Source organism: Protopterus annectens, chromosome 7.part0 (assembly GCF_019279795.1).
Source record: "Protopterus annectens isolate FY-2018-M chromosome 7.part0, PAN1.0, whole genome shotgun sequence".
Classification (NCBI taxonomy): Eukaryota; Metazoa; Chordata; order Ceratodontiformes; family Protopteridae; genus Protopterus; species Protopterus annectens.
Window position 1 is genome coordinate 974,962,500 of NC_056739.1, and position 14,431 is coordinate 974,976,930.

At 42.8% G+C, this 14,431-nt stretch overlaps 1 protein-coding gene across 2 annotated transcripts in view; it reads left to right on the top strand.

Moving 5' to 3' along the window:
• Positions 1 to 1,423: 1,423 nt before the first annotated feature.
• LOC122806815 (protein fem-1 homolog B-like) overlaps positions 1,424 to 14,431 on the top strand; it is a 263,391-nt gene continuing 250,383 nt past the window's right edge. Inside the window, exon 1 of one of the 2 annotated variants that reach the window (XM_044077554.1) lies at positions 1,424 to 1,518. In XM_044077554.1, coding sequence (XP_043933489.1) covers positions 1,456 to 1,518 — 63 coding nt within the window. In that variant the 5' untranslated portion in view covers positions 1,424 to 1,455. Of the gene's footprint in view, positions 1,519 to 3,121; positions 3,228 to 14,431 lie in introns of those variants that run through there. The other variant, XM_044077555.1, reaches the window with a different exon arrangement.

Genomic DNA, 14,431 nt, shown 5'->3' on the forward strand with positions numbered 1-14,431 from the left:
GTTTCATTTAATAATATTTATATGATTGATGTTTTTATCATTCAGTGACAATTTCTTATTTAAGTCTACTGCAGTAAAAAATTTCATATAATTTTAATCTGCCAATCTGGCGTATGTTCACATTGCAATGGCATTAGCAGCTAAGTGTGGCTTTTACTGTTTTTAAATTAAACAGTCTTCCTGCATCATATGTGATGTAGTAGCATAACAATATTGCCAATGTTACATATCACGCACCCGGCATGTAGATGCGGAGGGGTAGATACAGGGAGACTAATTAAAGAACTAACACAGTTTTGGGGCATATACATATATGTGACACAAAAATTTGCATTTTTTATGTTTTTGCATGGGGTAAGCCCCCCACCCCCATACCCCTGCAAATTATATATACCAACTCTGAGATCTCACTAGAGTGAAGAAAAGGGTAAATTACCCGATCCTGTCTGTACCACGATCTCCATTCACAGTTCGATCTTGTAAGTTAGATGTTGTGCAGTATTGTTCTTGTAAATGTTTAAAGTTCTCATCTCGATGATTTGCTTTTTGGTGTTGTGCTAATTTGATAAAGTGAAGTAGACCCATATATATATATATATATATATATATATATATATATATATATGTGTGTGTGTGTGTGTGTGTGTGTGTGTGTGTGTGTGTGTGTGTGTATGTGTGTATAAATTTATCAATAGTTTATGCATGTAAACGTCGATATGCTTAATGTCAGCACAGTAAAAACATGTCGACATGCCACAATGCAGGCTCTGAGGCTAATCCTCAGAACATGTAAAACAAATTAAAGTTTTTTTTTTTGTTTTGTTTTTGCAGAGGCAACCTCCCTGCCCCACACCACCATGTGAGGGGGCACCACACCCCCTGCTAATTATATATACTAACTCCAAAAATCACACAATTCCCATGGAAAGAGCAGACTCCCCCCCCCTACCCCAGTGACTGTCTGTCTCATGCATCTGTGCATGTCAACTAATGTGGCTAAACATTGCTGAGGTTGATGAATATAAAATTTGATCTTTGCAGGACAAATTATATGTATGTATCTATGTATACTTGTGTGTGTATATACATGTATACATGTATATACATGTATACTTGTGTGTGTATATACATGTATAGCTGTAGCTACACACATGTATACAAACTCTTTGATCAGGGATTTAGAATATTAATATTTCAAGCCATATAGATTATTTATTTGAGACCTGATTCACACAATACAATTTGGATGACTGTGATATATATAAAATAATAGATTTATTGAAAAATAAATAATAAGAGTATTTTATATGTGGTATGTTGCAATTAACATAATTTAAGAATAATTCTAGATAATGAAGTAAAATAAAAACTCTGGTTAACAATGAATAATTTTATCAAGAACTGGAAATATAATTACAGTAACAAAACACCGTACTGACCTTGGGATTCAGAACCATGATTACCACGACCATAAAAGGGCTACCACAGAGATGCCAAGAGGAACAATGTGGCTCAAAGGTAATTATTAATTAATGCTTGGGCTATGAAATTCCTGTTTTTTTAACTAATAGAAATCTGCTTGTAGAAATGACGGTGCCAGTGGGGAGAGAGCTGTTTTATGATTGCATCTACAGATTTCTTGAATCCCAGCTGTGTGCATGTGACATGCATGTGAGTATGAGTGTGCAGAAGCACAATTTAGTGATAATCCCAGAGGTGCAGGCTCAGCCAAGGGGACATACAAATAAATCAAGACAAAACAGCATGTTTATAAAGGCAATAATAAGTACAACAAGTTGCAGTACAATATGCATACAATGGAATATCAGTTACAAATTAGTACAGAATAATAATACTATGTACATATTTACATAAGAGATAGCCACAGATAACAGGAGTCAAGGTAGCAGTTCTGTTTAGAAGCACAGGCATAGCATAGGGACAACAGGCCACAGTTGCAAACATACTGTCACTGTTTAAATTGTGGGGATATAAGTATGGTGAAGCGCATCTTGATATTCCCCAAAACTATAAAGTGCTACAAGCCCAGACAGCAAAGGATTTCATTGCCAGTGTTTTATAAACTCTGTGACAATGACATAGATAGTGCTTGCCAAGCACAGTATCCCCCTCTGAACAGCACACTCAACTGGTATACCGACCTCTGAAAGCAGTTTGTGTGTGCATGTGTATGTGTGCGTGTGTGTGAGTGTTTGTCTGGACTTTATCCAGGAGGTCATTGCATTGCTGGCCAAAATCAGACATATAAGAAGGTACTTAGGAGGGTAGCTGACATGATTGGACATGCATGCAGTAAAGCAACTTACTTGGCATAGCGGTTTAGGGCTACAGCTGGGATCCCACCAATAAGAATCTTTATTAACAGACACTGAGGAATTCTTGACATCTCTTTCTGGGGGTCCAAACAGTTCAGGTATTCATGGTAGAGTGCTGCATTTGATTGCTGAATTACATAGGGCTAATTACATATTCATTAGAGTTGCCCTAGCTGAACATGTCTGAATATGTGGTACTTTCCAGAGTACTGGTTCAACTCTGAGTTGCACAAGTAATGAGCATGACCTCTTTGTTTTTACAGGAACATTGGGCTTACAAGTACTAAGTCAGTTTGCTTAACTGTATTTTTCCATAGCACTCTGATATATAGGAATGCTTTCACTGGGCTATGGAAGTTGGTGAATGGTTCATTCTTAGACTGTGTAATGTTTGTGTTTTAACAGGTACCATTCAGATATGGGGACTATCAACCAAGAGAATGAAAAGATATTTTGGACAAGGACCACCAGTATTGTTGGACCAAAGAGATAAAATTACTATACAGAAAGAGTAGATTTAACCAGTTATACCTGCATGGAATGTATTTTATACAGTAGATGTTAAAGATTTATTTTATTCCACAAGCCATTGGTATGGAATGGTTTGAAGAGGTTCTTACAGAGATGAAATTTCTTGTTTTAGAATGTATGGAACTGGTGTATTAAAGAATTTAGTGTTTAAACCATCCGTCTTTCGTGGTCTATGCTGGTAAAGTGCTACGGAGGTTCGTTTGGTGACATAATATTCTTCTTGGTTAACAGGTACCATGTTGCCAGGTTCCTCCACTATGGATATAGATGTGCTTGATGTTGTGGAACTGTCTAGACCTAATGGTGATGGCAGCCAAATCCTTACACAGTCTGGGATCAGAGTGTCAGTGGTAGACTCTGGTAAAGTGATATCCATACTCCCACACCCTTCCATGGACACAATTCCTGTGCATATGCAATTCACGCCTTGAACCCAGGATGCAACCTACAGACAGGATTAGGCCAACATATTAACCCAGGGAACACTCTCATTTCCAGTAGCAGGGTCACCAATGAGTCACCAAGCAAGAGGTTTTATAGTGCTGGTGGCCAGCTAAGCCATGTGTATTTCCCTGTCCTGATCTGACTGCCTGTGTGGCCACTATGCAGTAATTGTGCAGGGCCATTATACAGGGACAGTAGAAACCAGTGCAGCCATAGATGAGGAGTTTGGGATGGTACATGGTCTACATGAATGCCTTGGCTAGTTGTGCAGCCTTATGAATTGTCAGGATAAGGAATCTCTACACTGGAGATCCCTTGTGCAGCCACCTATCATAGCCACTGTACTTCCCATGGCTGGCCCACCTCTGCCAACAGTGAGAAAGCCTACCACTGAAGGGGATGGCATGGTAAAGGACTCATAATGTCACCACCTCAACACCATCATCCGTTGAGGGCACTACAGGGTATCGTGGATGCAGATGTAGATAGGTGTTTGTGCTGAGAATACTGAGTGGTAGACTCTTTTAAAGTGATATCTATATCCCCATACCATTTCACAACTCAGCTCAACCCACCATTCATACTCACAGAGCACTCCATCTTCTGTGCATGCTGAAGATTGTGCCTGTGACTGTTCTAGAACAGGGCACCCCCACTGACAGGGACAAGAATGGCTAGTGTATAAATGTGCTGTGGGTGCTTTAGACCTGTCCATCAGAACCCAGCACAGTGTTACATTGTTTACTGGAGTTGTCTCCACACACACGCGCATGCACACACACACACACACACACACACACACACACACACACACACACACACACACACACACACACACACACACACAGGTCAGTGCTGTCCATCACCACCTAGTCACAAGACATTAGAGACACCACCCTTGTCTGGCCACTGTCCCTACCTCCTGAAACTCACCCATCCATGACTTCTGCACAACATTAACACACACTCCTATCTGCACTCACACACACACTGCCCATTGCTGACACTTCTCACTGTGGCCCTCTTAACCTGTGTATATGAATACAACGGTGCCCTGCCCTCAGTACTGAGTTACCTAGGTAGGCTGTGTCTAATGCACAGTGCATGATACACCACAGCCTGGATGTAGCATAGCATGCATCAGTTTCACTGTTATTTCCTATGCTTATTCTTGCCCATAGTTATGAACCAGATGCTGCCTCTTGGTGAGTGTCAGTGTATCGCACCCACATCTGTCTCATAGTCATCCCCTGCACCAAGCTCTTCACAGGCTCCTCATCATGCCCCTCTTTCATAGCTGACTGTAGGACTTCCTCCTCCCAAATGTCTGTGTATGTGTGTGTGTCTCTCTCTTTCACTGTATTTGTGTAACTGTATCCTTGTGTGGTACCACCAGAGACTTCTAGACAGCTGGAAGTGGGCCTTTAGTAGTCCAAACAGATTCAACAGTAATGCAGGTCTGTGACTGGGTGTTGTTGTATTCATTCTCTGCCATGGTGTGTGGGTTTTTAATCAGTGTCATTCACCATGGCTCCAGAGTGTATCTGGCATCATCAATAATATTTCTCTGTGGGGAAAAAACCTGCACAAACTGCTAATGTGAGCTACACATATGCCAGAGATGGCACTTGTGTGCACTGTCTGGGTGGCCTGCTGACACATTGTATATTATGTCCTGTGCATTACAGGCCACATGGTAGTTGATGGAGTGTAACCGCTTACTGTTTGTATATTAGTGTCCCTGTTCCCCAAGTAACCTCTTGCTGTATGTATATTAGTATCCCTGCTCCCCATGTAAGGCCTTTATTGCAATGTAAGTGCAGTCAGTGGCTCTCAGTACTTCAGGGAACTGCATGATGTTGCTTCTCTCCTATGTGGTGTGTGTGGGAACAGCACATGCTGTCCCCCATGCTGTATCATGACATTGAGAAACTAGTGGAATATCCTTGAGGAAGATGTCTGGAATATACCCACTGTGTCTCCAACTGGTCACTGAAAGGTCCCTGTAGCTAATATTCTCAAAGCCACAAATGTGTTGGTATCCAAATGAAGGAAAACTGCACTCTTTCCATGAGCCTGCGTATGACAGCCATATATATCAGCCAGCTCCTGCATGGTGTTTCTGTCTACACAGTAGTGGTCTGCTATTTCTGTGTTAGAGTGAGCATGGCATGTGTGCCACAGATACATGACTCTGAAGCACCAAGGTTGATGACATACACCTCCATGACTCCCAGCAAAGAGAACAGCCTCTTGTTTATACATATTTATTAATGGAGGACTATGTGGCCTGTCTCCCATAACTCTAGGATTTTACTGCAGTCAACAACTCTGACAGTAGCATCTTGTCTTGAGAAATATATGCATTTCTGAATCTTGCCCACGGCCTCCATATTTGTTACCCTTATTTGGATCCTCCATTGCCCACATTATCATTATTACAATAATTTGCACATAATTGCCTATGACATCTCTGTGCCTGCTGTGATTTGCTCACTATGTCTCTGAATTGGTCCTCGCACCTCAGCATGTGTGTGCACTGTTTATGCAGGTCTGGCTACCATGATGTGCAAAGTGTTTCTGAATGCCAAGTGTGCTAAGTATTGAACTGATTTTTGTTAACTTTTGAATTAATTATTTATTAAGATACTGATGGTATTTTTCATTTAAATATGTTGGTTTGCAGCTGTTTACAACTGCGAAAAAAAATTTCATGGATTTCAATTTACTGATTTACAGTTGTTTTTAACTGTTGGCTTATACACTGGATCTCAAGGACTTGTTGAACAGGTCATTGAGCAAGTTATTTTGTCTTGCAGGATTTAAAGATTTATTTCCCAATTTATAGATAGCAAAAATTTGGAAACATTTTCATATTATCTAAGCCTACTATCTTTCTGTCACAATCTATATCTAATAATCTGATGTTGTTAATCTTCTTCCCATTCATCACTGATGGGTTCAGTTCCGAGCCCTCGGAAATGAGTTTGCCTAAAACCAAGCTCGCGTACACCAAAAATTCTCGAGCTAAGCTGCTATCCACAATGCCCTTCTCCCAGTTACCTCAGATCTTGTTTGCCATGCAGCCATATAGCAGCGTTTCACCGAGCTCTCCAACTAAGTGTTATATTTTTTATAGGTAATTGTGTATTTTTTTTAACTTTTTTCAAAATCTAACCCTTTTACCCTTATTTTATATATATATATATATATATATATATATATATATATATATATATATATATATAAGCTCTACCCATTGAGTATTTCTTATATCATCGTTGGTACACCCTCTCCTTACCCTTGTGGTATCGTTTGATACCATCATTGGTATCTTCTTTCTATTTCTTCATTCCTTCCTTTTTAGGTTCTAGTAGTGTGTGTTTTCATGTGTATGGAAATGTCTGATAAAAAAGGGACTTCAGGGTTTAAACATTGCACCTCTTGCAATGGCAAACTCCCTAACAGTGTTTCGCACGACAATTGTGTTTATTGTCTGGGGGTTTCTCACCTCTCTGTTAAACCTCCTTGCCAGATTTGTCTAAGTTTTAGTCAGCGGATGTTGAACGAAAGAAAAAACAAACTGATTTTGAAAGGCCTTTTAGTTTCTCCTTTCTCAGAGGACTTTTCTGTGTCAGAGGTCTCAACCTCTCCAGTGAAGGACAAAACACGTCCCCATTCAGATCCCTCTTCACTGGCTGGTGATAAGGGCAAGTCTCATAAACATAAGGCCCACAAATCTTCATCGGAGCATAGGATTGCTTCATCGTCTCTGACTATGACTATTGCTTCTGTGCTGAGCTCTGCTCCAGTTGCCACTTTAACCAAGGTCATAGACATTACAGAAATTTCAACGTCAGCCCCACCTTTGGCACTGACCTCTATGGCACCAGCCCTGTCTTCAATGTCAACTACGGCTCTGACTTTACTTTCCAGAATAGCTACGGCACCAACTTTGCCTTTTGCTGCACCAAAAGTGGTTTCAACAATTCCTTTGGAACCAATAACTTCAACTCCAAGTGCCTCCTCAGCACCGAGTCCCTTATCGACACCACTGATTCTTCTGTTACTTGTCTCCAAGTTAGAGACTACGGTGCCAATAGCTCAAACACCATGGACCCGGTAGTCCTCTTCATTGGACCTGTTCTTAGGCCAGATGTACAGCCCCTTTCTGGAATGACCTGCATCCCCTTCAGGAATGTCCACGAGGTCCACCAGGAGTCTTTCTGAATTCGATGTGGTGTGCCTGTTGGATTAGCTGTTGACAGCCAGGGGGATAACAAATGTTCTTAAGACTCATCCTACTTTGGGGTTTGGGTCTGTTGCTCCCAGGACTCCCACTTATACTCCTCCTTCGGATCCGTTGGTTCCGAAGCCCATTGCTTCAACGTCCTTGGTGGGACTCCATTCCTCAGCACCGACAGTGACTCTCACTGAGGCTTCGAGGCCACCCCTTTGGATTTCAGTTCCAACAGAACCATCCCTTCCTCAGACTCATGTTTGGGGGGGGGGAACAGAGTCCTCGGTTCTGAGCATGGTTCCAAGTTTTTTATCAGTTCCATCCTCGGATCCGGGGATGACGTCTGCCCCAATCCTGCTTGAGGTTCCATCCCCGGGAGCATGTCTGATGGAGCGGGATGTGCCCCCAGTTCCTAGGTTGTCCTGCTTGGTTCTGGGCTACCATTCCTCTTTGGGTGGCCCTGCTTTCTGGGTGATGGGGAGGGTGCTTGCTTCAGGAAGCACTCCTCCTACGTCGGAACTTCACCTTGCTCTCTCTGAGCTACAGCTACCATGGGTCACCTTCCCAGGACACCAAGAGCAGAAGCCTCAGGAAACCTCAGTTCAGAGTACCGATCCTTCTGAGTCTTCCTCAGATATCCCCACTGAAGAACCTCCTCGGAAGAAGGTGTGTAAGAGGAAACACGATGAATGCCCTGAAGAGTCCTTGACAGACGATAAGGACTACGATGATGGGGAGGGGTCACCATGGTCACCCCCTGACAATGTCTCCTTCGGAGACATCTTTGAATTATTGCAACAGAGGGGTGGCTGGAAGCCCTCTAATCCTTCCTCAAAGGAGTCCGTCTTCCTGCAGGCTTTTCACTCTCGGCCTTCTTGCTCTTGGGTGACCCCACCTATTGATGAGCTAGTCCAGCTCATCATGCAGCATGCATGGAAGAACCCTGATTCTTTTGAGGCCAGTCCCCGGAGACCAGATAAGATTCTTTCCCCACCAGAGGAGCACCCCCACTGGTCTAGAGGCTTGCCAGTTGATGCTATGGTGGTGGCGGTGGCCACTAAAAAGGATCTAGCAGAAAAGAGTCCTACTGTTCACCTGCCCAACAGAGAGTCCCAGGATGTGGACAGACTAGGGAAGTGAGTTTTTGCTTCATCGACCTTTGCAGTTGGGTCCCTGAACTATTTTGCAGATTTCACAAGACTCCAAAGAGATATGATTTCCAAACTTTCTGGAGCCCTTGGGGGTCAAGTTTCTGATGGGGCACGAGACAAGGTTGCCTCTCAACTTGCCACCCTTGAGTCTACCTCCAACTCTTCCACAAGGTTGCTCTCCCACACAACTGAAGGGGCCGCTAAAGCTGCGGGTGTAGGCATAGTCATGAGGTGTCATGCCTGGATGTGCATCTGGGACCTTGCAGACTCCTTCAAGTCTTCCTTTTTGAATGTCCCTATTGAACCATCTTCCTTATTTGGTTTTAAAGTAAAGGACATACTGGCCAGGTGCAAGCAGGATAGAAAGACCTTGTCTGCCATTGGCCTACATTTTTCCAAGCCCCAACATTCTTTTTCCAGGAACCAGAGGAGTGGGAAAATATGGCACACAAAATCTCAAGGTCCTTTCCATAATGCACTGGTGAGGATTCCCCTAGAGGCAGAGGGGGTTCCAATGGTGGAACATGCCCCTTTAGCAGCAGGGGGGTCCCCAAAATCAAGACTCCAGGGATTTCTTCTCCAGGCGGAATTATCAACGCTCCTGAAGCGTTGCCCAATTGCTTTCCTCTGGAAGCAGTAGGGACTCATTTTTCTCTGCACCAAACTGCCTGGTGCTCTATTACAAAAGATTGGTGGGTGCAGAGAATAATCTCCAGAGGCTAATGCATCCCTCTAACCTTCTGTCCAAAACCTACAAACAACCTTCCCAATGTTCCACCCAGTCAAAGGAAAGAAGCAGCTTCAGAGATAAGAAAGCTGTGTCAAAAAATAGTCATCCAACCACTCCCCCCAGACCAATGCGGATGTGGTTTTTACTCAAGATTCTTTTTGGTACCAAAAAAGACTGGGGACTGGAGACACATTCTAGATCTCAGCCTTCTAAACAAATCAGTGTTTCAAACCAAATTCCGCATGGTCACTATTCAATCCATTCTCCCTTTTTTACTGGAGGATGTTTGGATGTGCTCAAAAGACCTCCGGGATACATATTACCACATCAAAATGGACAAACACTCCAGGAGTCTCCTTCACTTCTGACTAGGAGCCAACCATTACTGGTTCCAAGCCCTGCCATTTGGTCTCTCGACAGCCACCAGAGGGTTCATGAAATGCCTAGCAGTGGTGACAGCTCATCTGAGACTTCAAGGATTCCAGGTGTTCCCATATTTAGACGATCGGCTCCTTTCCACCCCCACCAAGCGTCTTCCTACCATGGCCATCCATTACACACTCTCACTAGCAGAGTCCCTAGGCATCACAGTTCATTGGGAGAAATCCAATTTACAACCTACCCAACAGCTGGAATTTATAGGGGCAGTTTTTAATACTTGAACATGACGGGTATCTCTACCAGCTCACAGGCATCCGAGATTAAGATTGCAAGTATGGATGATACTTTGTCAAAGAAAGGTGTCAGCAAGAGAAGTTCTCCAGGCTTTGGGGTCCATGGCTGCAGCCATTCCGATTGTTCCTCTGGCAAGATTACACATGAGACTGTTAACAATGGCTCCTATTTTCCCAATGGTTGGCAAATCCCCCCCCCCCCCTAAACTCACAGATCTTCAATACCAACTCTTGCAAGCAAGATCTCCTCTGGTGGATGAGGCCAGATGCAGAACTTTGGTGTTGCCCCTTTCAGACTCCTCAAGCCAGTGCCACAGTGACCATGCTTGTTCTCTCCACTTCCGTTAGTCGCCAGGCAGGAAACTCTTTCCTTATCTGTTCACGATATTATTCTGGCCTCCCATAAGCCACGCACCAGAAAACTTTACAGAGATAAAGGGAAAAGGTTTGCTCTTTGGTCAGAAGAACAGATGCTAGACCCCTTCTCAGCTCCGGTCTCTGATATACTTCAATACCTTTCTGAGTTTTTTGAGAATGGAGCATCAGCTTCTACCACTCAAGTCCATGTAGCAGCTATTTCCAATTTTCATAACGGATTAGAGGGCATTCCACTTATCTCCACCCACCTATGCAAGACCTTTCTCAAAGGAGTGTTTCATAGCAGACCTCCAATCAGGCGTCCTTTAGAGACATGGAATCTCTCCCTAGTACTACAGTCTCCCTCTTTACCCCCTTTTAAGCCTGCTGCAGAATTTGACCTCAAATTTATATCCTGGAAATCTCTGTTTTTGATGGCTGTCACATCAGCTAGACGGATATCAGAATTACAAGCCTTATGCATCAAGAGCCTGTATTTAACTTTTCATAAAGACAGTGTATCACTACGTACTAATCCATCTTTTCTCCCCAGAGTGATTTCTGATTTCTCTGTGAACCAATCCATTAAACTCCTAGTGTTTATCCCAAACTATTCCAATAAAAGAGAATACTGTCTACATTCATTGGACATACATAGGCAACTATGTTTTTACTTGGATAGGACCAAATCTATCCGCAATTCAGATCAACTTTTCATTTCCTTCTCTGGGCCAAAAATCGGATATGCTGTATCAAAAGTCACTTTATCAAAATGGCTCAGAGATTGTATTGCTTTTTCATATTCACATGCAAATGAGCCTAAACCTGACAATATCAAAGCACATTCAATGAGAACTATAGCAACCTCTGTTGCTTTTCACTCCACAGTCTCTATGGATGACATTTGCACAGCAGCCATTTGGGCTAAACCTCACACTTTCATCAAACATTACAAGTTGGATATGGTCTCCAGGGGAAGAGCGGCCTTTGGCTCAATGGTACTCAGGAATGTTTTTCCATAAGGGCCACCCAGTTTTTTTCGGGTCTATATCATAACATTGAAGTCTCAAAACTTTTAATGTTATAACATTGAACCCAAAACCACGAAAGCTGAAAACAGAACAGTGATTTTTTTTCCCTGGGAAAAAATTGCTGTTCTAGTACAAAACACCAAACACACAAACACTACAAACTGTTTCTCACACCCCCAATGTGGGAGGCTGTGCCCCCCACCACACCCCCACTTAAATATACCAACTCCGAGATTGCACCACAGTGGAGGAAACAGCAAAGCCGTGGAAACGGCTCACTGAATTGGCTTTGATATTGTCAGTCTTCGAGTTTTTGGGTTCGATGTTATAACATTCAAAGTTTTGAGACTTCGATGTTATGATAAAGACCTGTTTTTTTTCAGGTAGCTTGGGATTCTGTCCCATCAGTGATGAATGGGAAGAAGATTAACAACATCAGATAAAGAAGTTATGTCTTACCATAACGTTCCATCTGTGTTGTTGATCTTCTTCCATTCATCACATCCCACCCTCCATCCCCCATCAAAGGCTCTTGGTAGATCTTATGGGACCTTGTGGTGTTTTCAGGGGTTTTGCGCAGAAATGGCCTCTGCTTTTACTTCTATATGTTTTGTGCAAATTCAATCTGAGGTAACTGGGAAAAGGACATTGTGGGTAGCAGCTTAGCTCGAGAATTTTTGGTGTAGGCAAGCTTTGTATTAGGCCGACTCGATTCCGAGGACTCAGTACCGAACCCATCAGTGATGAATGGAAGATGATCAACAACACAGTTGGAACATTACGGTAAGACATAACTTCTTTTTTTTTTTGCTTCCTCTTTGACTTTTGAAGTAATGTGATGAGTAACCTTATTTTATATCTGATAAAGGGAGAGTGTATATATTATATTGTCTTTTCATCTTCCTTTACTAAAATCAGTATTTGTGTTTGTTTTGTTTGTTCGATGTTTTGGAGCATTTCATTTCTAAACATCAGGTGAGAAGCTTAAGGAAGACAAAAAAGAAAATGTATTTCCTGGGTGTGGTTGCTATCTGAAAGGAATTGGGAATGGAATTATTACTTTTGTGTGAATTAGTTTCTTACTTCTGCTGCCAGTGCTTTACCCTTTCGCTATATTATTTTTAAATTACCCATTAATCATAAGCTTAATTAATCACACTGCAGTGCAATTGAGTTAAGAAAAATACTTAAGTATTTAAAAATAAAATACATCATGAAGAGAACAGGGAAGGATTCTCTGTCAGCTGGGAAGGACAAAGAGTGAATAACAGAACAATGTAGAGGCCTTGTAATCAGAGCTCAGAAGGGAAGACAGAGGTCTTAGATACAGCAAAAGAAATTAGGCAAACTAGCATAGTCAGTGAGAAGGTCTGAGACAGTGACAATGGAAGGGAAGATTTTTAGAAAGGAGTAAAGACAAGATAGGGTGTTAAAGAGTTTTGACAAGGAAACGGGAAAACCAGACTATGATGAAATCTGTCTTGTGTCTTGAACTTTACATGTCACTGGATCATATGATAAAGGTGATCACCAAAGTGGCGGGTGAGGATGGACCCATATGTTGTATGTTTCTAACAGTCACCTGTCAAAGAAAACAGTAGAAGTGGCAGTACAGAAGTCCATGGAAGTGACAGAGACAGATGCCAGGTTATGGACTGGAGGTAACTTTCTCAGAAGTCCTACCTATGGCAGCAGCCAACTCAAAGAGAATGGAGATGATTATGGAATATAATTACTAAGCAGTGGACAAGGGATTGGGGACTGGGAGGAGGATGGTGACAGGCATGGTAGTGAGACCCTCTCCATGTGAGGACCATGCTCCATCTTAGCAAAGCAGGGAAAGCAGTACTCAGACGTGAATTGAAAAGTTATGCCTCTGGGATTATACCTTTTAGAGTAAAATGGAAATGCATGTTATGGATTCAGATGGGGGGGTGTGACGCCCGTGCCCTGGCCCAGCAAGGCGCCTCAATCCTCACCACTAACACCAGAGAGGGCGTCTCATGTGTGAGGAAAGGATAACAAATACACACAGTAAAGTGCAATTTCCCTTAAGAGCACACAGAGATCACAATCAGTCCGGGGATGGTCGCTCACTTGCTCCCCATGTCCCCAATAAGACTCCCCACTGGCACAGCTATAGGGTCCAGATCTCAGCCTAGCTGGGCAAGCTAAAATCTCCAGCACCCTCTCTGTCCAACCAGTGCTTTGTGTCCCTGCCCAAGTAGCAGACACACACACTTTGAGATAAGTTTATACAACCACACAGACTCTCCTGGGGAAGGATGGCACAGGTTCTCCAGCTGTGCCCTGTTTACCCTGACTATATGGTAATAATTACTGCCACCACCCATCTAATATTATCAGCTACCCAAAGGCCCTTAAAAGGGTGTCCAATTATTACTGTGCAATATTATTATCCAATTGGTATCTCTACACAAAACAGCCACAGTTAAAAGGTTTTAAAATATGTAATAATTAATAAAACCACAAGACATACTTTCTACTACACAGTCAGTGCTAGTCAAAATTTCAGAGATCACACAGAAATACTTAAAATAAATCACCCTGTTACATCTCTGGAAATTCCAGGCCAATAGAAGTTCTGCATAATACACCTCTCTGTACGTTTTATGAACATATGACCTGCAAAGGGAATATAATGGGCTATGGCTAGAAGCACCAGATGAAAGGCTCTAGGCACTACCAACTGCTGTACTCTTTCACCTTCTTGCCCTCCTTCAGGGGTCCACTCTCTGTATAGTAACCCTGTGTCCCAGTATACAAATTCCCCCCTTCCTTGAGAATCAGGTGCCTCCCTAGCTACCTGCCTCAGGTCTTGCAATGTAGGGTCTGAAAGCTGAGCCTGTCTCAAGTCACTCCTTGTAACCCTTCTCAGCTCCCTTTCCACAGGAAGTCTGGCATCTTCTGACAGTG